This window comes from Sabethes cyaneus, chromosome 1 (genome assembly GCF_943734655.1).
Source record: "Sabethes cyaneus chromosome 1, idSabCyanKW18_F2, whole genome shotgun sequence".
NCBI lineage: Eukaryota > Metazoa > Arthropoda > Insecta > Diptera > Culicidae > Sabethes > Sabethes cyaneus.
The window spans coordinates 37,234,944-37,261,923 of NC_071353.1; the positions used below are offsets into that span (position 1 = coordinate 37,234,944).

Consider the following 26,980-nt stretch of genomic DNA (forward strand, 5'->3'; position numbering starts at 1 on the left):
CTCCCGTTTCACATCGGCGGACGATTTTGTTTTCTTGGTTTTCTTGTACCGTTTGACGTGATGCTTTATACACTGACTGGTGGTTCTATTGTATATTACGTAACATAAAATTAGACCACTTCGGTAGCAACTTTTTAAAAAGGCCTAATTCGCTTCTACAAAGGGACGAAGACTGCGACGTGACGAGACTTTGCTCACATGTTATTGCCCGTTTCTTTGGTAACAAAACGCGCTGCTCAATTTTTTGATAGCTTGAAGCAAAGTAAATTGATATATACCAGGTATATGACAATGCGAGCTGTCATATACACTTTTCACTAACACATCTACACTAGTTCTGAGATTTCGAGCATTTTGTATGGAAAATTAGTTAATTTTTTAAAAAATCGTTGAATACGCAAGATTTGTCAATTTATTTTCTCACAGTTTTTATGTTTATGCTTAGAACATTATTTCTAGCACAGACAAACAGACGAGACACTCGCGATAATTCCATCGTCCAATCAAAAACCACTCATTTTTTCAAAAAAGCATGTTTCGCAACAAGGCCACACCGCGGCGCGCGAGTGTTGCTTTGAGTTTTCAGTATAAAACCATTCGAATGTACAAAACCCTACAGCATAAAACCCTGCAAATACAGCTACTCCGCAACATGCATAACAGAGGATGCTAGTGTGCAAGCAAAATGTGCAGGACGATGGTTTTTAAAGGATTTTCTTCAATGTGTCATGTCAGTTCGTCAGTGTTTCTAGTATGTATTTTCATGAATACAATGAAGTGCAACATTCCAAATTGCAAGCGGAAATTTTTTCGTCAAAACGGTATCAAGATGTCTCAAAGAAATGTCGTTATATCGCTTTCCTACAAGTAGTAAAACAAAAAAGATTTTTTTTAAATGCTCGAACATGATTGTTCAATAAGCAGCATGAGCAACATTGTTATCCGCCCGCGATATTTTTCGTCTGATTTCTCGTAAGCTTTTAAACACCCTTATTCTGCGAGGCGAGTGACGTAACTAATTTGGAGACTCGCTTTGCCACCTAGGTGACACGGTTTGTCATTTATCACACGGTTGTCACCTAGTTGACAGCACTCAATTCGACTCACCGTGGCGAGTCACGGCGAGTGACAATTGTCGTATTGAGTCACGTGACTCGAAGAATAAGGGTGAAAGTGTTAATTATCTTCTAAGACCGTTTTGTAGCAATCTAAGATTACTTTTTATGGTTTTCTACGTAGTGTTGAGACGGGTAAATTTATGATAAAAAGGTATCATCTTGGAACAGTGACTTCAACTTAAGGATTTTCAAGCAGTAGCACAAGCATCTATTCGAATAAAACTATTTTTTAAAAGAAGACATCAAAGGCAGATATTCAAGAGCATCATGCAAGCAAAATGTTGGATGGAACGTGTTTTAATTTAAGCAACCGTATACCGTATTGATCGTGAAGTATTAGAAACATTAATTCATTTTTCAATTACACATCGAAATAGTTAGTCACCCATGTTCTCAAATTTTTTACGCATAATAAAGAAGGCTACAAGTGCAAATGACTTTAAAATATATTCCTTACATTTCATTGTAAATGTTCAAATATTTCTCTGGAATAATATAGCTGCATTCATTAATTACAATTAATTTAGTTTTAATTTTCATGCAAGCTCCACCATATTTCAGAACTATTTCTTCTTCTTTCTACACACACTAATGCAACCCTCGTTGGTCACATACCTGGTATATATCAATTTACTTTGAGCTTGAAGCAGCTTTCCACGAGCGATAATGGCGGTATTGAGCACAAGTGGGCACAATGTTTTGACATTCATTGGAGGATCGTCGAGTTCGCCCTGACGGAGTTACTATGGATACATTCATGATTGTTTGTTGTTCAAATGTAAAAATGTAAACATTGTTCAATTTTGCAGTCGACAAATGAAGATAGAACTAACAAAAGGGCGAATGTCGCAAGCGTAAACAAACCGAGTGAGAGTTGATTTTCCTATGCTGCTCCAGCAAAAAATAACTCACTCGTTCTGTTTGACAGTTGGCTTATCCGCCCTTTTCAAATGTTGGTCGACAAATGGTTAGGTAGTGAAAAATCTATCCATAGCTTTCCACGAGCGATAATGGCGGCTGTTGAGCACAAAGTGGGCACAATCTTTTGACATTCATCGCAGGAGCGTCGAGTTCGCCCTGACCTGAGAGAGAGAGAGTCGCGGATAGGAAAAAATCGTATACGTCAGGTGCAGCCAGTTCGAACTGTCAAATGCAGCCAGTTGTTCTTGTTATTATTGGTCAGAAACGGAAAAGTATTGGTAACTCATACAAGTTTTCGGCTGGTAGTTCTTTAGGAAAACACAAATAAGAAATTAAATTGGTCTTTTTTTTCGTTGTAAATTAGCTGCTAACTGAAAAAAACGTTTGATAATATTTTACGCTAAGCATACTTTCGAATTTCTCACAACAACCCGGGTTGGAACTGGATGAATTTTATTTGTCAGATAGGAGCAAATGAACACAAAAAATTCATCCGGTTCCACTCCGGATTGAATAAACAAATTCGCTATAAGGTTTTGCAAGTGACGTCACGAATGTACCGGAATGAACTCAATTCACCCATTTGACATCCACTCGTGGTTTGTTTACTATTTGTTAGGCGAACGCGATATGCATAAATTGGAGTTAAACATTTTAAAAGCGTATTATCTAACAGTGTCGCCATCCAAACTACTCGGAATGGCAGTTTTTGTGCTTTTCTGACTTGCCGTTAAGACCTTAAGCAATACCGTGGACCCCCGTTCGTTTGACCATTTTTAATCTGAACACTTTTTAATCTGCACCCCGCTGGTTTGCACGACGTGCAAATTAAAAATGGTTCAAATGTCGTTCTCAACATAACATCATTTGTTTATGCAGACAATGCACATAAACACGATTTGTTTGTACTAACCTAGCGTGTTTAATCGGTTTCACATTTCGTTTTCCTAACGATTAAGATAGAAATTCGATCGGAAAATGCAATATTCGCACTTGCAACTGCCGACTAAAACAAACCACCAAAACAATAACAAAGAGCAGGGCGGCCAGTTCACAGCGGTTTCAGCATATTTCGGGTTACCAGTTGTTCAAATTAAAAAGTAACCCCGTTAGTTTGCATGAGGAATCGTTCAAACGAACGGGGGTCCACTGTATTCAGTTTCAACATATGTTAACCCACCCCGTCGACATCTCTATAACGAGCTGTAGTGAACGTCAGCGACAGCATGTCCTGGGCTCAAAATTTGACAGCGGGTCCAAATCAGACTGCTGGCAGTTGAGTGAAACGCAGTGCTGACATGCTATCCCATTTTCGCACACACGAGATGTTGGCGGCAAAAACATGGTTGCCTGCCGATGGGGTAAGTTCAGGTGTTTAAATTTTCGTACCCGACCATCTTTATCCAGCTTTTTACGAGCCATAATGGCGGACTATAATCACTATAACCCGTGTCTGTATTATTTTAACAGGCTTTTTTACATTTCTGTTTAAGTCGGCGTCGAACCCCTCCAATGTGATACAGGTATGGCAATGTTGGTGAAGTGGGATTAGTACAGTCAACTTTCGCTAATTGCACTGAGCTCTTAGCCCTCTTAGTGAAAGACTTTCGTTAATTGGGCTGTGCTGTCAAAATCGAGGGATACATCGATTGTTTTTGTCGCAATCGCCACAGAAAGGTTTATAAAAATATATACCTTTATTAAACACGGAGTCAAAGTGAAACTTAATCTTTTCGCTGTGGAAATTTATTTCTAGATTGTTTAACAAGTAAAGAGTAATTTCATACGACAATGGTTACATATATTGCCTTTAACTGTTTCGCCCGTGATGCTAATGAATGGGACGATCAAGCTTAAAAATGAAAAGATAACGATATGTTGCATCTGTGTTCCATTTAATTAATTTTAATATTTTCTATATAAATTATTTTCTGCATTAGAAATAATGCATTCAAGAGCCCCACGGAAGAAAAAGTCACTCTCAGAAATGATTCGTTTTAGATGGGCTATCCAGCTTTTTACGCGCTATAATGGCGGACGCTATAAATTGTGTTCGTAATATTCGAACAATCTTTTTGACAACTCTGCATCCATCAAAACTGGGCACTCTTCTCATGTACGGTAGAGTGACTATATACAGAGTGGCGACAAGTCATCCCAAATGTATGCAATGCGGCTTTTCCAAGGTTTTTCTTTCTCTTTCCTGCATACGCGTTGGATAGGTCGTCTGCTCGATTGGAATGACACTGACAGATAATTATCATTCCAATTTTGACATTGTCGCCACTCTGTATATAGTCACTCTAATGTACGGTAGTGTTGCTCTTTCTTTCGTTTACGCAAAAAAAGGAGAGCAATAGTTTTGTTTACATTTCGCACATTTTTGCTCTCCTTCTTTGACGTAAACGAAAGAAAGAGCACGGTAGTGTTGCAAGAGAAAAGTGCCAGATTTGATGTATGCAGAGTTGTCAAAAAGATTGATCGCATATTACGAACACAATTTATAGCGGCCATTATTATAGCGCGTAAAAAGCTGGATAGCCCAATTAACGGGAGCCCGATTAAAACGTAGCCCACTTAAAGATAGCCCAACGAACGAAAGTTGACTGTACAATGAAGAAATTTCATCATTGTTTGAGTGGAGTCGCAAACCGACCAATCACGATCAAGCGTAACATCAAACTCCAAAACCAAACTCCATTGTAAGGTGCGGTTTGTTTTTGTAGTTTGACGTCGAGTACTCATTTTACGCTACTAATGCCATCAAATGTCTTCTTCTTCCACAATTTTCAAACCTCAATGGAACCCGTCGGTGTATGGGTTTCTGCACTGAAACGAGAACCATATACAGTGGACCCCCGTTCGTTTGAACGATTCCTCATGCAAACTAACGGGGTTACTTTTTAATTTGAACAACTGGTAACCCGAAATATGCTGAAACCGCTGTGAACTGGCCGCCCTGCTCTTTGTTATTGTTTTGGTGGTTTGTTTTAGTCGGCAGTTGCAAGTGCGAATATTGCATTTTCCGATCGAATTTCTATCTTAATCGTTAGGAAAACGAAATGTGAAACCGATTAAACACGCTAGGTCAGTACAAACAAATCGTGTTTATGTGCATTGTCTGCATAAACAAATGATGTTATGTTGAGAATGACATTTGAACCATTTTTAATTTGCACGTCGTGCAAACCAGCGGGGTGCAGATTAAAAAGTGTTCAGATTAAAAATGGTCAAACGAACGGGGGTCCACGGTATTGCATTTTCCGATCGGATTTCTATCTTAATCGTTAGGAAAACGAAATGTGAAACCGATTAAACACGCTAGGTCAGTACAAACAAATCTTTTTTATGTGCATTGTCTGCATAAACAAATGATGTCATGTTGAGAATGACCTTTGAACAAGGGGTCGGACACTCAGCACATAGTGCCCCGGCACTGCAGAGATATTAAACGGTACACCTCTAAAGCCTTATAAAAATAACATTTATAGGGCTTTACACACCTCCGGTTCAATTTTACATATGAAATGGGAGCACTGCCAGTTGTCAAAATAATCTCGCACGGTTGCCAGATCTATCAGATTTTAACGAATTTAACAAATCTTCCAGTTCGGCACTTTCGGTACAGCACCGGCACAGTTCGGTGCGTTTCAAGTCGCCTAACATAAAAACGGCTGTGCCGAGTGACCGACCCCTTGCCTTTGAACCATTTTTAATTTGCACGTCGTGCAAACCAGCGGGGTTCAAATTAAAAAGTGTTCAGATTAAAAATGGTCAAACGAACGGGGGTCCACGGTAGTATCATGGTAGGTACCATTTCACTGAAAATGCTTGCTTTCGAAAGTACCATGATTTTACCATGATTCTTGTACAAGCAACATGTTCTCAGTCAATTTTACTACCTTTCATGATAAATTCTAAGTAAATAGTAATTTTGACCACGATACGGTTATTTTTACTACAGACTAACAGACGTAACACTTCGAACAAATTTTCTAGCAAAACGTCGTTCAAATGATTTTTTTAAATCTCGAAAAAAAAAACACTAGCACCATCTGGTGCAGTCTTTGCGCTACGCAAAACGGTTCGCTATAATTTTAGCTATGCTATAAACTTACTCGTATTTTATCTGATACCAGCGCCAGCGGAGACGAACGACGTTCTCACGCAGCGGATATTGTTTGAGTCTTCCCAAGTAACATTTTTGTTGTCTAATAGCTTATTAAACTATTGTACAGCTGATTCCCGTGAAACAAGTGCTTGATAAGCTATTGTACAACAAAAATGTTACTTGGGTTGGCTAGAATGGAAATTTGAAATGGTCGTTTTTGTTGGCGATGGAACTATGCTCCGGTGTCACGTCTGTTAGCCTGTGTTTTTACTATGCATCGTGGTAACGCATAGTAATTTTGACCAGAATAATGCTTAAGCGAAACAGAAATCTTTTAAGCTAAAATTTAGTGGTGCGTCTCCTAATTTTTAATCTATTGCAAATTGCATCAAAAACGCGAAATGCAAGAAACTTGCAAACATTTTGCAAGCAAAATTCCAGTAGTGAGCCGTCAATTCAAGAGCAACATTTCAATAGGGCCCAAGTGCAAAATATAAAAAAACTGGTTTTTTGGTTATATTTAAAGCTTTTATAAGTATCTATAATAATACCAAACATCATAGCGATTTGAAAACTTTATGACTCTTAAAAAGCAAATTTGAAAAAGCCTTATGTGAAAACTGGCAACAAAGTTTTCATTTTGTGCTTCGGCCCTTCTGTATGAAAAAGCCTATACGCAGTTTGTGTTTTGTTTTGCATTCGGCCCTATTTTTGTTGTGGGATTTCTGCTGCTTGCTGCTGCTGCGAAGATGATCCCCGCTGTACAATTGCGCGAGAGACTCGACGGACGACCGAAAAAAACAATACGATGCTACCTGCATAAATAACACGGTCATTCACAGACACGACATGTTTAGTATTAAGGCCTGCGCGGCAACAAAAATTTAAGTTACTTTTCGGCTTGGCTTCGGCTTACACGGAAAAAGCTATTTCGCTGTATATATATATCACCTGTGGAGGAACCGGACAGAGTTCGTTAGTTGCGCGCCCGAGACATTTACTATCGCTGAACTGCCAAGGCGTGATGCACTTGAACGCTGTGGTGAGTTAGAAATGCTAAATGAATGAACTGCTGCTGCTTCACACTACCAATAGCGACTGCCGCACTGCCGCACCTCACGGGTAACACGTTCCGCTTCACAAACCTGTTCAACGGTGGCAGATTTTCCGATGAAATTAAACCCCAACTTTTCTAGTAGAAATAATAAAGCTGATCCAGTAAGCTGTCCCAGTTACGAATTTTTAACCTTTTCTAGCCATTGCGCTTCAAAACAACGTGATAAAAAAAAGGCCAAACGCGAAAAGCTGTCTAAAAAACGGCCCATTACCAAAATCATATCACCACTGACAGTAAATAAAAGCCTCATGTCAAAGGCCCCATCAACAATTGATAATCAAATCAGCCTTATGAAAAAGTCGTATTACCGAATGATCTCCGAAAACGGCCAAACGCATATTTTTGCAAATTACAAAGTAAATCAATGTTTTTTCTGCTGGTTGTTGCATTACACATTAAACTATTATGTTTTTGCGTCATAATGTGACATTCAATTCTAAGCAACACTGTTTATATCAAATAAGGAGTTAAAAAATGATGCTCAAGTTTCAACATCGATTTTCTCGAAACTGTCAGTTTTGACTTCGGCCTATTTGAAATGTTGCTCTTGAATTATTCATGTCAATTTATTGGGATTGACACTTGCAATAAGTTGACATAAATATTTGACAGCTCGCTGCTAGCATTTTACTTGTAAACTGTTTGCAAGATTTTTGCATTTCGCGTTTTTGATGCAATTTGCAATATAATATAGTATGTTCCACCATGAAATTTCTTATGGCGTCACGTCGTGGTCGCATTTAGGCCCCGTACAGAGTAAACGCGACACGACTTCGCTCTCATGTTGCTAAATGCACAGTCCTGCTTCGGGGGAAAAAAGGCTGCGCGTATAACTACAGCAAGAAATGTCGCGTCGCGTCGTATGTCGCTTGCACTCTGGCGGTACCCTAAGGGCTCGTGAATGAAGTCGCGTCGCAATATGTAGGCACCTGAATATGCTTCAGCATTCAACGTAATTCATAAAATATTTTCATAAATATAACAAATATTACATTATATAATAAGACTGGACCTGGATTAGAAATAAATATTACCATCTAACAGACATACACAGATATAGTTGTTTTAAACGAACACATTCGGTTTCATATTTTACAAATCACAATATATGTTACGGTTACATCATTTTTGTAACATGCGTGCATTTTTCTCCTTTTCTTCCGTCAAGGCTCGGGCATCATGTACAAATGCCGGAATTTCCAGTCCTTGCATTCGAGCCGCACGCAGGAAACCTTCGTTCGAGGTTACCGTGACGGCTTTGTGCCTTAAACCGAATGCAAATATTTGCAAACTTCTAGCCTTTATTTTGCCTCCTACGCGAATGTTTTTCATTTCCTCTGTTAGCGTAACATCCGGTAATAGATGTATCCGACGAAAGAGATCTGTTGCTCGCGATTTTTCTTTTGATCCTCCCAAAATCGAGAGTATTTCATTAAAGGAGTTACAAGCCGTCTCACAGCAAAGTAGTTCTTTTCCGTCAAAATACTCATCCAAAATTGGTTTGATTGGGCTCTCTCTTTCCCATTGAGCTTGTTCAGTGAGCAGCGGTTCGTTGTACTCCCAATTAGCCGATCCGTTAGTCATAGCACTCACGTACGCAATTAGTGTGGTGATATCCAAATTAAGACTTTTGACATACGTAGTTTCGGCTCGGGGGACAGGCTCTGAAGTTTGCGAAACCAAGACAGTAATTCCAACTGTCTGTAGTTTAGAGATTAGATCATTATCAATATCGCTGAGAAAGCGGAACACCACCCGTGGTGGTTTGAACATATGGGGATATGATTCAGCTGCCTCCAAGTATTCGGCCGCTTGTTCAAGTATGTTTTTTGAACCATAGCTTGTTCGACCGTGAACCGCATCACTGAGTGATTTTGGATTACGAGCTATAACCTTGATCCAGGTGGCACCTTCATCTGCCACTATGTCAACGCGTAGCTTGGAAACACGATCTTCCAGTGGCAATGGGTAATCGATGTGGATTACCTTTTCACAATTTAGTAGACACTGCACTAGGCATCCGAAATGTGTTAGATTGCTGCACAAAATATGGTTGATAGTCACTGTTTTATTGTTTCTCACCTACAAACAAGTGAGGTTCTTTACTTACACGATATGCAAAAGCAAAATGCGCACCATACTCACCTTATTCAAGAACTTCAGCTCTTGGTTAATCTTTTTGGAAATCTTCCGTACTCCGTCAACCGACTCTAGTTTTTCTAAATCTTTCAACAGCTGTTCACCCAAAACAATTTTTTCCTGAGCCAAATCGGTGAGTTCTTCCAAAGTGTAATCATTTTGCATCACGAACCAAGGGCGAAGCAAATTGATTTTAAATCTATAAAGATATCTTTTTTACAGATAAAGATCTATTTATAAAATAGATAAAGTAATATAAGTATTTTCTTTTTACTTGCTGTTTTATGATGGATTTGACGTATAAACGGAGTTTGAAGAAAATATTATGGTTTTCTGCAGAGCTGCCAGGTGGTTTTTTCCAATCTTTATGTTCTTTATGTACATAGGGCGTCGTTTACAAAGGACGTCTAGTATTTTTCGGTTTCAAAAACCAACCCACCCCTATCGACCATTTTTGTCCACGGTCATGCCGGTTTAACCCCATCGCCCCACACTCTGGATTGATATTCGCTAAATTTTATTTTATATTTTGCACTGGACGTCCGCCCTAGTGTGGGAGGGGATTAAGCCGGAATGGTTGATGGTGGGTGGGAATATTTTTAAAAACCAAAAAATACTAGACGTCCTTTGTGAACGACGTTTTAGTTTTCGGACTTTCGAAATTCGAAGTCTCTTTTGTTGTATAAAGTGTCAAGCTATCAAAAAAGTTTTTCCTGTCAGTTTTAGCTTCAAAATCAACACATTGAAAATTTTTTGTCTCTTATACTTTCCCCGTTCAAAGTTTGCTCAACGTTGTGTCGTGTGTGGTAAAAGTCGCCTGCGGTCAGGTGCGTTTGTCGGAAAAATAGTGCTAATCAACCGCAGAACACCCTGGAAAAAGACCCGTAAAAAAGAATCATGTATCGCTTGCTAGTACAAAAAACGTTTTTCAACGGATCGAAGGTAAGAATAACTGGGGAAATAGTGCAGGCGTAGATTGGTTTCGTCTGGGAAAAATGCGATGATGAAAAAGGTGTTATGTCACATCATACACGCAAATAGCTATTCAGCAAATGTCATTATCAATGCCAATATCGTGAAGAATAATTCTGTTGTACCGATCCGTTTGCTAAATCTATCCACCAGCTTTATTGACCAAACCAGCCGAAAGATATATTCTTTGGCTGTGTGACTGGGAAATAGCTATCGTGATCGGGATTTTTTCTCCAATTGTGATCAACAATTAAGCATATTACTTAAATCTTAAATTATTATTTGTTTTATTCATACAGAGGCAGACTGCTCAGCTAGTGCGTAATTTAGGCACTCGAGGATCTACGAATACAATAGAATTTCGTGAAGCCGGCTTTGGGAAGGTACTAGTCGTTTTGTCGCCATTTCTTGTTGGTGGTGGGGTGGTTGCATACGCCAAGTAAGTAACATGCAAACAAATAATGTTTTCTGCTGAAATGAATTGGATATATTGGAAATATATGGATTTTAGGTACGACAACGAATTTCGTAAAACCCTGGTCACCAATGTTCCAGCTTTGGAGCCCGTTTTAGAAGTGCTTCTGCAAGAAAAGAATCCTTTGGATGATGTTTCCAAAAAGTTAGATGAAATTTCCAGCAGCATTAGCGGTTACACTTCTAGCGTCACCAATTTTTTCACTGGTGGAAAAGAAGAAAAGAAACCAGAAAAACGTAAGTAGAAATGTGGCAGTTGTAAGATTACATTTTGATAACGGATTATGTTCAAAAACACAGCTGTTGAGCTGCCGCCAGTGACCCGTTCCAAGTCGGTGCATGTGCCTGTACCGTCACCACCACTGCCGAAACCAGAGCCTTTAGCGGAGAAAGCAGCAATTGAGCCAAAAGTTTCTGCTAAAACCTCAGCCTCAATCGGAACACCAGTCAAACCAGTGCCAGCCCCGGCTAAAGCCGCAAGTCCTGCTGTGGCTCCAAAACCTGTTACGCAAGTTGAAGAAGTACCCAAATCCATCAGCGACCTCGAACGTCAAATTGACGTAGCAGCGGCTACCGCCATTAAGGAATACGGAAAAGCGGTGCAGGTTTTAAAAAACTATACGGATTTAGTTCGAAAAGTTGTTGACACATCCGTTGATAAATTGGATAACACCAGCTGGACACTGTTACGCAATCACACCGGTGCACGTGACACTGCTCTAAAAGCGGCGGAGGAAGCGGCAGAAAATGCACGAGAGCATATAGAAAAGTTGAACAAGCTATTGGATGGTAGGGAATTGAAATGTTCCGATGATTTGAAGTCTAAAGCTCGCCAGAATATTGCATCTTATTTAGAGCATTTGAATAAAGCTAAAGAAGATGTGTACCGGGCCCGTGATGTTGCAAACATGGGCGAAAAATACTGGAAGACGGTGGAATCAGCGAGAAACTTTTTTATTGACGAAATTGAATCGTTGTTCCCGGGTATTAATCTGAAGGAGAAGAAACTAGACTTGTCGAAGGAAGAGCTAGATTTGTTTATTCTGCATGCCTTTACGCAGGTCTCTGCGCACCAGAAGGAACTGCAGAAGCTGCAAATTGAGGGTGAGCAGCAGTTGAAACGGGCACTGGAAGCTGTTCGGGGCACTGATCAAAGCGATGCCGTCAAGGCACAGCTAGAATACGAAATAGCGAAGGAAAAGCGTGAATTGAATTTGCAAAACCAGAAAAAGGTAAGTTTTTTTTATTTGCGTTCGTGTGACAAAAAAGCTTCAACTATGATCTTATCGGCAGCTTCTGGCTATCCGCGCCGAGTTGGAACGAGACCTGCGCAACCAGATGAAACGTCAGCTGGACGCCCACGCAGATCATTTGGCCGATGCTATTGCAAAAAAAGAAGCCGAAATGAAGCGCAAGTTTGATCGTGAATTGAGCGAGAAGGTGACCACCGAACAGAATGCCTATCAATTGCAACTGGCGGCAATGTACGGGAAACTGAAGGGGATAGATACCGCCCTGAAAGGTACGTTTTAAACTATGACAGAATCGGATATTAATCTGGGCTTTGTTTGTTTGTGTGTCTAACTATTGTCGGCAATTTCAATTCTTTTCACCTGAACGTAAAACTCGTCAATTCTGTAATAACCTGCTATAACGGTAATAGCTAGGCAAGTTTATGTGGAAAGTTTATTTTCATGTTTCGTATTAAACATCAATGTTAGTCACATGTCCTATTAGGGTCTGTGTAAGCTTCATCTTCAATGCTTCATCCTCAAAAGCAAACGAATGTAGTATTGAACAGAAACTTTCGTTTTATAGACCTTACTTGTCTTGTCTTGTGTAATGCTTGTATTGTGTCTTGTGCTTGTCTAATGAGGCTGCAATACAACTAATATTTCATTTCGTAATTCATAGGTTTGACCAGTCTGATTCAGACATGCCGATGAATTTCCAAGTTTTTGTTTGTATTTAATCGTTCATGGATAACAGATAACCAACCAACGTTCAGTATAGTGGAAGACCCCTCTCAGGACGATTTTTTTAGTTAGACTTAGCCATTGCATGACATAACATTGTTAACGTTGTTTTTTTGTTTTCTGTTTCTGTCTCATGTTTCTTTATGGTAAATCATTGCCTCCAAACCTTGTTATTCATCATTAATCTACATTTGTATATCCTTATCATCATAATGCTAACACCACTGCCAGAGATCGACGATGACTTAAAAGGTATTTTAAACGTAGACTATTGAAAATATTTTATCTAGCTCAATGTTGACTTTATCGATAACACATCCATGACATTAGTTAATTAACCGCTTCATCAACATTGAGATAGGTAGAGCTTATACATGTAGTTGATATGCTCATCATATATTTAATGCATTAGAAAAGTACTTTTTCACATGTGGATAACAAACTTTCAACTGTTCCCAACAGATCGTGCCGATGCCGAAAGGAGTGCCCACCAGGCGCAGGCCCTATGGGGAGCCTGCCAGTCGCTTTGGTCCTCGATTCGGTCTGGTCAGCCGGGCAAGTCGTGGCGTGAACAGTTGCGGCCACTCAAAGATGAAATAAGTGCTGTGGGCCGTGCTGCCGAGGGCGATGAGCTGGTCAGTGTCGTTCTGAAAGGGCTTCCCGAGCAGGCGAAACAACGCGGTGTGTACCCGGAGCACGCCCTGCGGGAACGTTTCATTAAGGTAGAAGAAGTTTCCCGTCGTCTGGCTCTGATTCCCGCTGAAGGTGCCCGTTTGCCGATGTACTTCTTGTCCTACCTGCAGGCTAGCTTAATCGTTCGACCCAGCGTTCCTATTTCCAAGGATGAGCTGGAAGATAAACCTTTCGATTTTAACAAGCTTGACACCTACGATATTCTAAATCGCTCTCGCTATTGGTTAGATCGGGGCGATCTGGTACGCACAGTGCAATACATGAACCTTCTTAAGGGTGCGTCACGGAAAGCCGCCATTGAATGGCTCAATGAGGCACGTTTGCTGCTGGAAACGCAACAGGCTGCTAGTACTCTTATGGCTCACGCCGCCTCCAGCGGCATACGATTCCTGTAGTGGTGCACTCTGTGTGTTTTAAGTGTAGCAACTATTCCGACTACCAGCAGCTGCAGCAGATGTAAGTGAAAAAGTTCAGAGCGATTTTCGACTTCTCCGATGAACGAGGCGCCATCGATTGTGTTTAGTGTAGTGTAATGGTTTCAGCTCACCAATCAAGGTGCTCCTGTTCCTGTTTCTGCCAACCTTACCGCCATTGATTGTATGCAAACAACAAACAGAAATCAAGTATTGCCCTAGTGCAAAAATTTCATTACAACTAAATAGAAAATTGTGCGTTTTATCCAGCGTATCCATAATGTTCTATTTTTCGAAAATGCATCAAATTTTGAACGAAATTAAGGCACGTATAGGTGATTGAAAAAATGTTATAAACATTCAAAAATAAACCTTTGTACCGTAAGGTAGATTGATTTAATAAAGACCATACCCGTAAAATCCTAATGCGCGCATTTTTACCTTTGTTATACTATAACAAAGGTTTAGGAATTGGTCGAAAAACACGAAATTGATCCGAGGCCCGGAGGGCCGAGCCACATGTACCAATCGACAGGGTTCGACGAACTGAGCAATGTCTGTGTGTGTGTGTGTGTGTGTGTGTGTGTGTGTGTGTGTGTGTGTGTGTGTGTGTGTGTGTGTGTGTGTGTGTGTGTGTGTGTGTGTGTGTGTGTGTGTGTGTGTGTGTGTGTGTGTGTGTGTGTGTGTGTGTGTGTGTGTGTGTGTGTGTGTGTGTGTGTGTGTGTGTGTGTGTGTGTATGTGTGTATGTATGTGCGGAGCGCAACTTTTCTATCGCCTGTTTCTCGGAGATGGCTGAATCGATTTGTTCGCTATTACTTTTGTTTGAAAGGTATTATTGCCTAGTATATCACTATTGAATTGTTTCGAGGTCCGACATTTCGTTTAAAAGTTATAAGTAAAAACGTGAAAATTACGTGACACGATTTTCTCCGGAACCAAATGACTGATTTCAACGATCTTGGCATCGAATGAAAGCTCTTGTTAATGCAAAATTTTTTGGGTAAATTTTATTGAAAACAAACAAGTAGTTTAAAAGTTATCCTAAAAAAACCTGTTTTGACAAGGTAATAATTATCGCCTGTTTCTTAGAAATGACTAAAGCGATTTAGACGCTATTAGTCTCATTTGAAAGGTAACATAACCTAATAGATCACTATTGATTTGTTTTTTGATTGGACGTTTAATTTGAGAGTTATGATCAATTGAATACAACACATTAAAATTTACAATAATTTATAACGATTTCATTTAAGATGATTTATCTAGTTTGAATTATTTTGGCATCAAATTAGAGATTTTAATGCTACAAATATATCTGCAAAATTTCAGAAGTATCGGTTTTGCCGATCAAAAGATATTAACCCTCCAACACTCGCGCCGACTTTTGTAATTCGGTTACTCGTGCGCACAATGGTCCAAAGCCAAAAAGACATGCGCATTAGAATTTTGACTGGGAAAACTTGGTTTTAGGTTTATGGAACCTTCGGAAGAATTTCTTGAAATTGAAAGTTCTATCGTCTGGTGCAATTTAAATTTTGATTAATCCCCCTATAAGTGAAATAAAAAAATTATTTTTCTTCAGTTTCAATATAACACATTGATGTGTTCTGCAAAGTTTTAGAACATATTATTACAAGAAATTTTGTTGAATACAGTAACCTTCTATCTATTAAGCGAAGAGAGAAAAATCTTATTCATTGTATATGAATTTGTAAGATCAGTTTTTTCTATTTTAGCTCTTTTTGTAATTGTTGCATTCCTTTTTCATGTATTACAAAATTGTATAAATAGTAAAAATACACAACTTTGATTAATATAGTATACCTCTATGTTTGTTTGTTTAGGTACTGTAGAACTTTGATTAAAAAAAGCTTTAATTTTGACCCCGAATGACTCGACTACCAACAGATACATTTTAAACATTTTATATTTGCTAATTGTGTTGCTGCATACAGACACCATTTTTACATATGAAGAAACGAGAGAAACTTCCAGGGCCAATCGCGGTACAACTCACATGCTGATTGCTTCGTTTCTGTGATGTCAGTTTATGCTGATCTATTTGTCCAACAATTTAAAGTATTAATGCATAATTATGACATTTTGCTCATAACAAGGTAATTGAAGAACATACGTTAGTTAAGCAGAGATTTGTAACTTTATAACAATATGGCATTCAAAAACCTACACGTGTTGTACAAAATGCAACAGCGTGAGTAATCGAAGGTTAATAGAAATTGATGAAATTTATTCAAGAAAACTTTATTGATGTCAATCAAAAATAATGGCGTTACAGAAATTTATGCGTAGTTCAAAAACCTATGAACTAGACTTTTACTACGCAATGTATATGTTAAAGAATAATATTTCCTCTTATAACTTGCTTTTACTTGCATTTACTCAAATTAGAAACAACCAGCTTACCCTTACTCAGTAATTTCATGAAAAAAGGATCTATCAAAATTTATAGGTGCTGCTATTTTGTTCAAATTTTGTAAACTTATTAAATTTCCAAAAATTTAATGAAAACCAACGCACCACGCAACGTTAACCAATAGATGAATTATGTTTCGAAGACGTGTCGATTTCTATCTCAAATAGCAAGTAAGACCGTATAACAAAGGTTCCTTTCACCACTAGGTGGATTAAATCGGGTTTTCTTATTGGTAAAGTTTATCAGGAGAAAGCTCAAATTCATAAATCGGTTATTGATAGAATCAAATCAAGAGCTGTAAAATCAACAAATCTTTATTTTTCGCAAAGGTCTTATTCTAATGTTGAAAACTTCAAATCTCATTTTTCTTTAACCACCATTCGAAGGCGTCCATGATATACGTCGCAGTTAACATGCATGATTTTCTGAAGGATGTCGTTCCAAATAAAAAAACAAGCTGCTTAAATAATTCCGAAGTGTGACCTTCTGAGCTTCGAATTTTATTGAGCATGTATCCCCATTCAAAATAACACAATTCAAGGGATCCGGAGATGAAATAGGTCAATCTATGATATGGAATTAGGTATTAGTAAATTCTGACAACACCATTCTTGTGTTGCTTTTGACTGATGAGAAGAAGCAGATTCCTGTTGAAAGCAGTAATTGCATCTGAGATTAATTATTTAGCATGAATTAGCAAATAATTCTTCAAAACATGTTTTCGCTGCGAACATCTCGTGTGTGCGAAAATGAGATAGCATGTCAGCACTGCGTTTCACTCAACTGCCAGCAGTCTGATTTGGGCCCGCTGTCAAATTTTGAGCCCAGGACATGCTGTCGCTGACGTTCACTGCAGCACGTTATAGAGATGTCGATGGGGTGAGTGATACAAACTTGAATTCGTAAATATAAGTTTTAGGGGCATGTGATCTCTAGTTTTGGAAAAATGTGTTTAATTTATCTGAAAAAAAGTTATAAATTAATACATGAAAAAATCTTCTCAAATTCATATTCGTACAGGATTCGAATTAACTGGTTTGATTTCGAAGATGTGGCTTAACTTCAAGGATTAGTATTTGGGTACCTATGGTATCTTGGTATCCCTTGCACATTGCAACCGCCTTTGGTCGTTCTGGAATGCTGTCTGCGATTTTTTCGTGTATTCGGCGGGAATTTTGGCCCATTCGTCCATCAAGTGCTTTCTAAGATCATTTTTGTTAGAAATCTGATGGTTTCTAACCTTTTTTCGAGATATTCTCAAAGGTTTTCAATGGGATTGATATTGATGTCTGCTAGATTGTGATGGAGTATACTTTTGTGCAATTGTAAAGTAACCATGTGTCCTAAAGTGCTTTGGGTCATTAGGTCGTATGAATAAAACAGCTGGCTTTGCTTTTCCCGTGTAAATCTTATGGGAGAATTTGCTCTAAGGCCCCGTATCCAGCTTTCCACGAGCGATAATGGCGGATATTGAGTACAAGTGGGCACAAACTTTTGACATTCATTGCAGGAGCGTCGAGTTCGCCCGACGGAGTTACTATGATGGATACATTCATGATTGTTTGTTGTTCGAATGTAAAAATGTAGGGTAACCAACCTATTTTGGACCCCATCAGCAGCTGTGCATAATTTGGACACTTCCATTTGATTTTGCTGTGAGTGTTCAAATTATGTACAGCCGCTAAAGGGGTCCAAAATACGTTGGTTACCCTAAACATTGTTCAATTTTGCAGAAATATAGGGGCTGTGCATTAATTATGAAACGGGTTTTTCCCGTTTTAGGACGACCGCGTCCACCCTCTTTGTAAGATTTTGCATGATTTTGGCCAAAACAACAAAATTCAAAACATTTATTTAAAAGAGGTTAAAAGGATAAAATAAGATTCGTGTTGATGCGAAAGGTATGCTTTGTTTGCGCTGTCGCTAAAATGATATTAAATAGCAATTAGCGAGCGAAAAATGAAGACTGGTTCTGTTCGATTTCTACCATCCGACTTTTTCGTAAGCGGGAAGGTCATACCCTTGGTCCTACCAGCGGGGGTGCATAGTAATGGGAGCATTCGGGGTTCAGGGATTCGAGCAGTTCGAGCATGAAAATGAAAGGAGTAGTTTTTACTCAGTTTCAGAGTTTAAATGAAGATGCGTGCACTGGACACTAAAACGTGAAACGTCAATCAGTAATCGAATCGAATTGCGGAAAGAGCTGGTTTTGTTTACTTTTCCTTTTACGGAATATTAATTTTCTAACAAAAGAACAGTAACTGGCTAACTGTTACCTAAAAACTGTGGCGTAATTTATAAAATCATTAGATTTTTATTTCTCTATTATGACTGCAATCGTGGAGCGTGAAGCGCTTGCGCTCGAAGATAAGGACGTGTTGCTGATTTGTGAAACGGTTCCACTGAAGGATATAGATGATTTCGGCGTGGAAGTTGCTGTACCATCCGAATTGGAACTCAAATTACAACCGCAACCAATAGAATCAGCTGCAGTTTTTCGGGGCGAAGAATTACTCAAAGAGGAAGTAAAACCGAACGAGCCGATTACGTTCGATTGGCATCTCGAGTCGTACCGAACTCCTTTCGAACCTGAAGCGCACTGGCTTCTACGGTGGAAGTTCCTGGAGCAGCACAAACATAAATTCCCGGAAGACGAGCTTGTAATGTTAGCACAAGCATTTGTCAATGTTGAAATTTTGGGGGCAGTTTATTGCGAAGAGATGATGGCTCAGTTAAATTTATTGGGTGCTTCAATAGCGAAAGAATACCGGCAATATAAACGAGTCGGACCAACAAGAATAACGGTTTCGGCAACACAAGCAGCCCGTGATTGGATAAAGCATCGATCAGAAGGGATGGATGTATCTGAGCGAAGAAGCTTGGCTATCAACTTGTTGAGTCCCGTGACTCCTGTTAGGACTGTTGACGATGTATATCGGAACTTTGTTCTTCTAGACGATAACCTAGAGGAAAGCGGAAGAGAATTTGAGAAATTAAATTGTGGATGGATTGTGCACGATATGCATCGAGACGAGCAGCTAAAACAATGGGAAGTAACGGTTACTGTCGCCGGTTTTCTTCTGGCCAAGGCTGAGGGACCACTTCGAAAAACGAGAGTAAAATGTCGAGAGATTCTGCTGAATTTGTTAAGACTGAAGTGCTACAAACTGAAGGTATGTCGGATTTTATCGTAATCAACTTAATATTCATTTATTTGTTTGCCTCGTTAGACTAATCCCAATCGATGTTGGGATAGCTGCAATGTAGAAAGGTTGGAATCAGATCAAGAGTTGGATTGGAACGGAAATCCGTATGATAAGCGTTCATTGATCACACCAGCACCCAAGGATCAACTTCGGGAGGACAATGTGGGCTTTCGTTTGTTGTGTAAACTCGGATGGGATGGAGGTCCTCTCGGTAAACACCAGCACGGCATCGTGGATCCCATCGAGGTACAAGCCAAACGGGGTCGCAGAGGTTTGGGTTTGCCGCAGTTATCACTTAAACCGCAGCGATCTCATGATTCCAGCTCAGCTCAAATTCCCGTGAATAATAATGCTCTACTGGATGGTTTAGACGTAACAAAAGTGCCTTTTCGTATTGACATATGTTTCTATAAGGATTTGATGAGGAATTTCAAATCAAAAAAGCTGGGTTATGATCTGATATTTTCGGCTGAGTTTTCAGAAACGGAGAGGGCTTTGCTGGTGAAGTAAGTAATTATAATTTTACACAATATTGAATTCGAAATTTTTATTTAAGTTGGCTTAAAATGCTTAAAATGCAGAATCTATGGAGTTTACAGTATAGAAATAGTTTTTTGCCAATAATTTTCCATAACGATTTCTTTTAATGACAAAGTTTTAGAGTAAAAGGTTTTTAAGGCGAGGTTTTATGTTTGGAGCTGTAAAGCGAACGTCAGCTGACGTTCGTTCGAGTTTGTAATGGTCTCTTTTAGTTGATCTGTTGTCTCATCGTTTATCCCACCTCCATCGTTATTCCAGAATAGCATCTGACCTGGAACTGCAATGCACCACAATTACCTACGACTACGAGCACTATCAGTTCGTGCTGATGAAGCATCGGATGTCACCCCATGAGTTGCTGGTTAAAATATTGGTAGAGAAGCATCACGTTTATCGCTCGTTGTATACAGTCGAACCTCCTGAAGATGGACTTATTGAGCATAATAAAATATTAGAGCTGTGCTCTACATAGATTTCATTGCGATCATTATTCTGTTGTATTGTCCTACTTTCCGTTCTTTTTTTGCAATCCTATTTCTTTTTTTGGCACCAACATTGTGTTGCGTAATTTGAACTAGCGATGTATTATTTTCCTTTCAACAGGTTTGTACTTTCATTGATATTTGATTATTTAATATCGAACAGTCCTATCATTTTTGTCGTATGGTAACTTATCAAATGTCTGTTTCTCGGATGTCTAGTATATAACAATAAGCTACTAATAAAATAAAATACTGGTTAAAATGCCATCATCCACCCCTTACTTTAGATAAAGCCAAAGTATACGTCATTGAACAAAGCTGATTAGTTATTTTTTAGAATTGAAGGGTCAGTATCTTTAATTTATTTAAACCTCTGAAAAACGATTATGCCATGGTTCAATGCTCCTACAGCCACGAGAAATTATCAATTGTGGCTGGAATTCCACGAGCGTTTCGGTAATATAGCTTCACAACTTTGGCTTGCGAAGGACATGCCGTAGAGACACAACTGATAATAAAGACTCCATTTAGAACAGAATCTTTAAATAAGTTATAGACAACTTTCTGGAATATTTATATTATTTAACAAATGAATTGGAGAGGGTATGAAATGGGGAAGGCAACCAAGAATTAATATTTTATTAAATCTAACTAATAATTTGTTTTGTTTTAGCTCATCAAGCACCTTCTACTGTACAGGGAAAACTTTGGCCCTGACAAGTTTAAATAATGCACATGGATATCAGGCGGTGCTGCTAGATAGAGTCAGTAGGATTCTTGCACTAGCCCCTTAACTGTCCTGTACTCTAATAGCCGGCTGTGAAGTCTGTCGATAAAGAAGGGTCCAGTCTTAGAAAGACGTTTAAGTCCAAGGCTTTGCTTTTTTGGATATCAGAATGAAAAATGAAATTAATTATTGGATATTAGATGCACTGATGGAAACTCGAATGACGCAGTGATAATTAATTCGACGGATTGCTAGTGAGATTGTTCTATTTTTGCCCATATATGCTCCATTTCATTTTATTTCTACCGTTATATATTCATACTATATTCATATTATATATTACTGGGTATATGAACACCTATGAAGATTGCGTGAGTTTTTACGCATCCTTGTAAAGTAGGTGTTCAACTAACGTACCCGTTTCTACAATCGTAAGGACATGGCCAGGTATATGGTGCACTTACGGGTACACCATATCAGCCACCCATGGTGTTGTTAAATGCTATGCTATTTAACAAATGAATTGAAGAAACAACAATCACGTGCAAAAAGCAAAACCTAAGGTGCTACACATTCCGTTATCGAAACTTGACCTTCTGTTTTTATAGGACAAACTTTGCCTACAGGCAGGTGTTAGAGTACAGGCCAATTGCGGAGCTAGTGCTACGATCCTATTGACTCTAACAGCCTCTCCCAGCCGAGATTCGAACATACGACGACTGGTTCATTAGGTCAGCATCGTACCTCGAAACCAACTGTGAGGCAACCAATCATGGCACAGTTCTTTTTATCAAAAAACACTTTGAATAGTATCCCAGTTAACAATTTGGTCGGTATATGACTTTCAAACCTACTTTTAGTTTCGTAAATTAACCAATCGATGAATTTCAGTTCAGTATAGATTTTAATACAACTATTATTCGTTTGCACAGCGATCGATGTTTCCAAACATTTTATTGTCAGGCTCTATTAAAAGTGGTTACGTTCGCGTTAAAATTTAAACGAAAAACCTGATTAAGTGAATCACGGAGGAACGCTTGCCAAAACGAGGGCCGGCCTCGTCTTTGATGAAGTTATCAAAGTCAACGTAACGCCGTTCTGAGGGGCTAGCGGCGACTTGTGCTATCCGACAGCAGCTGCGGCTCTTGGCTTGACTTGATCTCCGGAAAGGTCAACAATAAAATCGAAAGCAAAACCCCGGACTGCATAATAACAATATTTATGATTACCGTCGGCTACGAACGAGAAAATTGACTCGTTACACTTCGGTCCGCTGGGCAGCAAGGAGAAAAACTTCGAAATGATAATGAAAAAACGGTTCGCCCAGAAAAGCAAAAGTGTGTTAAAAGGTTAAATTGATTTATGCCAATAAAAGGGAACCAATCATGGAAAAATGCGTTCGCCAATATGCCGCCTTTGATGGATTAAATCTGATAAAAAACGAACGTTGGTTGACTTGCTGTGGCATGTGCAAATTGCGCGAAGAACTTACCAATGCATCGGACGGAGGCGAAAATTAGGCTTCCGAGTCTCGATCAATTTACAGATAAGACAATCAAAACGCTTCTTGATTAATGGGTATGGTTAACACCGCGCTCGGCATGGATTCTCCTCCCGGGCGTCAGTTATTTAGGTGTAGGACTAGATGCTGATCGGCTATTAAGATTGCGCTGACTCAATCGACGTTCGCCATAGGTTGCTGACAAAAAAAAAGAAAACCGTTAGAACTTTGCTCACATGGTGCCTAGGAGGCGACCGCTGGAATGAGCTGCAAGGTTGCATGAGCGTCACAATTAGAGGAAGATTGAATTTCAGATAGGTATCGTTATTGCGTAGAAGTTACTCAGTTACTGGCTAAATAAGTTAAGCGCTGAGAGTAACTTGCTGGCTGCAAGGCCTGATAATAAATCGTTTAGAAATAATTGGGCTCGTTAGTTTCGCAATAGTTTTCAAATGAATCACTGCAGAAAAATGTTTCAAGCACAACAGTAATACGTAGTAATTTTAATGTTTTTAAATTAACTCATACTACGAAAAATTAAAAAAAAATCCCTCGGGCACTCTACAGTATTTACACAGACTAACAGACGATACATACTGGAGCAACCGAGCAACTTACCATCTTATCGTCAACAAGCGTTGATTTTAAATTTCCACTTAAGTAACAATCGCCAGGAGACATGGTCGTTTTCATACGTTAACCCTACCACTGGATGACAGAATGCACCAGATATTGTGAGTGTTTTCTGTGTTATCAGTGTTCTGTTTTGTTTAGAAATGATAGGTCTGTTATTCAGTGGTTTCTACTTACGATACGAAGCATCGTATACAGGTAATTTCAGCGCTAGCCAATCTGGCTGAAAACTATAATCAATAGATATTAGCCGAAGTCGCGAATTGAACAGAACCGATGTAATTGGTTGGTGGTGGTCAATTGTTCGTATTTATTGGATATCGCAAAGCTAATTTTCATATAGTCTAGAGTGTTTATTTCCACAATTATCTTTCCAGTAATGTTCAGAACAATACTTAATTGTGATGGAAGGCTTCGGAAAGCCACAGCTGGACTTGAGAAAATAACTATATTTACTAGTTATGGCGCGATTAAACAACGGTTTGTTCTCGTTCAGGTGGGCGATAATCAATACAAAAGACAATTGAATTTGCACTCCATATTCTCTATAACGCATAGAATATGGATTTTCTCTATATCTTAATTTCGATCAAGTTGTTTGCCTATTTGATTTGACTGATTAATACTATATTTCTTGCTAAATTCAACGCCTTGCCTGAAATAACGGAAATAACCGACGGACACGACATGTGCCATAGAATATTTACACGATAGTTTGAAGAGTTTGCCACTAGCGTGTAATCTGGGACACACAGAAAGTGGACGCTGATAGCTTCCCAAGGAGTGCTGAAATACGGAATATCACTATGACGTGTCCGTGAACGTATCGGTCCAGCTTTCACCACTTTTTGTATATTGGGTTCGCCGCAGAGACGCGCGAGCTCGTGGTCCATTCTTCGTCTTCGTACACCATTCTCTTGCACGCCGCAAAAGATGGTTCTTGTCACCCGCCGTTCGAAAACTTCGAGTGCTCGCCGATTCTCTTGTAGCGGTGTCCACGTTTCATGCCCGTAGGGAATAATCGGTCTCATAAGCGTTTTGTACAATGTACGGAGGCTCAGACTATTCGACCGTAAGTGTTTGTGGAGTCCATAGTAGGCACGACTTCCGCTGATAATCTCATGACTGGTGTTATTATGCTTTGTAACCAATGAGGTAAGGTACACGAACTTGACGGCTAGCTCAAACTCATCCTCTTCGATTACCACGGAACTGCCGCCACAAATGTTCTGCCAACAACCTCCACGTCGTCGGCAAAGCAGATAAATTGACTAGATTTATTGAAAATCGTGCCAGCACTTCGATCGTCGCTCGTGTTATAACACCTACAAGCGCAATGTTAAATAGCAGGCAGGAAAGACCATCGTCTTGTCGAAGTCTCCTGTCAATTTCGGATGGGTCCGCCAATCCACTCAAAATTCTCGCTCAGGACTGGATCTCATCCATCGTAAGCTTACCCGGAAAGACGTTTTCGTCAAGAGTTTTTCGTTGCTCTTGTCGGTTGAAACTATCATATGCGGCTTTGAAATCAATGAACAGGTGATGCGTCAGGACTCGGAATTCGCGGCACTACTGGAGGATCTGCCGCATGATGACGATTTGTCGGTTGAAACTATCATATGCGGCTTTGAAATCAATGAACAGGTGATGCGTCAGGACTCGGAATTCGCGGCACTACTGGAGGATCTGCCGCATGATGACGATTTGGTCTGTTGAGGCCTACCCTCCATGAAGCCAGCCTGATAACTTCCCATGAATCTATTCGAAATCGATTCAGTTTTTTGATGGAAGATGACTTAATGCTCTATAATATAAAGTATGGCAATGAGCAAGGTGAGTTAAAATAGGTGAGACCAAAAATAGTTTTCACAGTTTGTAGAACAGAAGTGCGCAGAACGATTGATTAGCAACCATCGACGTTGTTTATACATTCAGCAGTTTCCGCTTTGAAAATTTCAGTGATCGTCAAGGGTAACCAGGGTAACCCAGCGGGGGTGAAAACAAATTTGAACATCAGAAAACCTCCCTTGACTAACTTTGGCAATAAGGTAGCACCAATCGAACTGTCAAAGTGCGTACCTGTCGAACAAAATGGTTGCCATGATATTTTGGCCCGAAAACTTATCGGACTTTATTGGATTCGCCATATATTTTGGAAGCGTTTGAGATGGAATTTAACTTTTGAACACTCAACTGTAGATCTTGAAACAAAAGCAAAACTTGTAGTCAAAGCATTCTTGCTAAAATTTTCGGGCTGCTGGCTTAGTTACTGAGTGGCAGTGTTGCTGAAGCTATTATACAAGATATACAAGACAAGGGAATGCTCCATAAGCTCTGGTTTCGCGTACCTCATCGCGGTTTTTACTCCTCTATGCTTCTCATCAATCTACCGTCAGGTGCAGCGTCAGGCACTGTTCTTCTACTCTTGCAACTTCGTAATAATATCTACTCGGATCTCAGGCTATCCAATGACCGATGTCTGTAATGCTGAGCTTTCAAAAATTTTAGGTTCTGGGGTACAAAACAGCTCGCACAATTCACAATTCACCACTTAGACCGAAGGAAAACCCATAACGCGTAAGTCTTGATGTCGCCCTTTGGAATCTTATCCGATGTAAGATGTGAACAAATAAACACATAAGACACACCCTGTATTACTCTCGATTATTGGTATTTGATTGTGGTGGTGAGATCTGGTGTATAAAATTGCATTGCGAGCTTGTCGTGCTCTCTTTCTTTGTTTTACTGTCGAGCATGACACATCTCCAAAGGTGAGTTGACGATGGCTGCACTTACATAAAATGGTGCTTCATGCACGCGAAGGAGCAACAAAACAGTTATCGTGTGTTTGAGTCAAAGGCAATATGTTTGGTTGGAAGAGATCTTTAGAATATTCTCAAGTAACAATTTGGGTTTTATTGCACTTTTATGATGGTATTTAAGACCAAAATTAGTTTTGAAGACCAGTATAAAGAGTACAATAAAACTCACAATCTTACTTTGGTTCAGTTAATTTGTAGAATTAACTGAAAAAATCATCGCCTGAGTTGGAACGACATAAAGGTCATCAAATCAAGTGATATTGCGTGAAACGCGTAAGAAGCGGACTGAAAATGGGAGATAGAAATAGAACACCTAATCAGTGTTAGTAATACATGGTTTTCCAGGCAACCAATAAGCATTAGTATAAGCAAAAAATCAATCGTTTATTAGCTTTCCTTGCGTTTTCTCAGCTAACTGGCACCTGTAGCTCATTTGCTTTGCGTTGACGAGAGCTAACATCAGGCGGGCTCAGGAGTCATGGGCCCCACTGACACTCGTTTACGCTAACGCTAACATGTTGGCTTCGAAAACATGGCTGCCTGCCAACTACTTGCGTTTTTTACTGCAGGTTGCTGTTTATCAGCCTTTTAACTGCAGAGCTGTTGTAAATTGGCATCCACAATTCTATTTAAATTCTTCTTGTCGGTAACTAGCTGCAAATAAGCATTGTCAGCACTATAAGAGGGCTAGCAGTAAAGT

At 39.5% G+C, this 26,980-nt stretch overlaps 3 protein-coding genes across 3 annotated transcripts; 2 read left to right on the forward strand and 1 right to left on the reverse strand.

Annotated features, from left to right (window-relative positions):
- Positions 1–8,318: 8,318 nt before the first annotated feature.
- On the reverse strand, positions 8,319–9,726 carry LOC128745252 (UPF0415 protein C7orf25 homolog). Its single transcript, XM_053842280.1, has 3 exons — positions 9,681–9,726; positions 9,413–9,617; positions 8,319–9,349 (listed from the first exon to the last, which is right to left on the reverse strand). The coding sequence occupies exons 2-3, from the start codon at positions 9,569–9,571 to the stop codon at positions 8,390–8,392; spliced, it is 1,119 nt and encodes a 372-aa protein (XP_053698255.1). The 5' UTR covers positions 9,572–9,617; positions 9,681–9,726; the 3' UTR covers positions 8,319–8,389.
- Positions 9,727–10,169: 443 nt separating this feature from the next.
- Positions 10,170–14,379, forward strand: LOC128737807 (MICOS complex subunit Mic60). The gene is made up of 6 exons (XM_053832530.1): positions 10,170–10,348; positions 10,678–10,817; positions 10,890–11,089; positions 11,153–12,084; positions 12,146–12,374; positions 13,291–14,379. Exons 1-6 carry the CDS (start codon positions 10,304–10,306, stop codon positions 13,914–13,916), a joined length of 2,172 nt encoding a protein of 723 aa, XP_053688505.1. The 5' UTR covers positions 10,170–10,303; the 3' UTR covers positions 13,917–14,379.
- A 4,317-nt stretch (positions 14,380–18,696) lies between these two features.
- Positions 18,697–20,587, forward strand: LOC128745591 (uncharacterized). The gene is made up of 3 exons (XM_053842669.1): positions 18,697–19,542; positions 19,600–20,081; positions 20,374–20,587. The coding sequence occupies exons 1-3, from the start codon at positions 18,697–18,699 to the stop codon at positions 20,585–20,587; spliced, it is 1,542 nt and encodes a 513-aa protein (XP_053698644.1).
- Positions 20,588–26,980: the final 6,393 nt, after the last annotated feature.

Coding starts and splice junctions, on each gene's coding strand:
- LOC128745252 (XM_053842280.1), bottom strand. CDS start 9,571: ATGCAAAATGATTACACTTTGGAAGAACTCACCGATTTGGCTCAGGAA. Junction 9,350..9,412: donor AGCTGAAGTTCTTGAATAAG/GTGAGTATGGTG, acceptor ACTTGTTTGTAG/GTGAGAAACAATAAAACAGT.
- LOC128737807 (XM_053832530.1), top strand. CDS start 10,304: ATGTATCGCTTGCTAGTACAAAAAACGTTTTTCAACGGATCGAAG. Junction 10,349..10,677: donor CGTTTTTCAACGGATCGAAG/GTAAGAATAACT, acceptor TTATTCATACAG/AGGCAGACTGCTCAGCTAGT. Junction 10,818..10,889: donor GGGGTGGTTGCATACGCCAA/GTAAGTAACATG, acceptor TATGGATTTTAG/GTACGACAACGAATTTCGTA.
- LOC128745591 (XM_053842669.1), top strand. CDS start 18,697: ATGACTGCAATCGTGGAGCGTGAAGCGCTTGCGCTCGAAGATAAGGAC. Junction 19,543..19,599: donor TGAAGTGCTACAAACTGAAG/GTATGTCGGATT, acceptor TTGCCTCGTTAG/ACTAATCCCAATCGATGTTG. Junction 20,082..20,373: donor GAGAGGGCTTTGCTGGTGAA/GTAAGTAATTAT, acceptor TCGTTATTCCAG/AATAGCATCTGACCTGGAAC.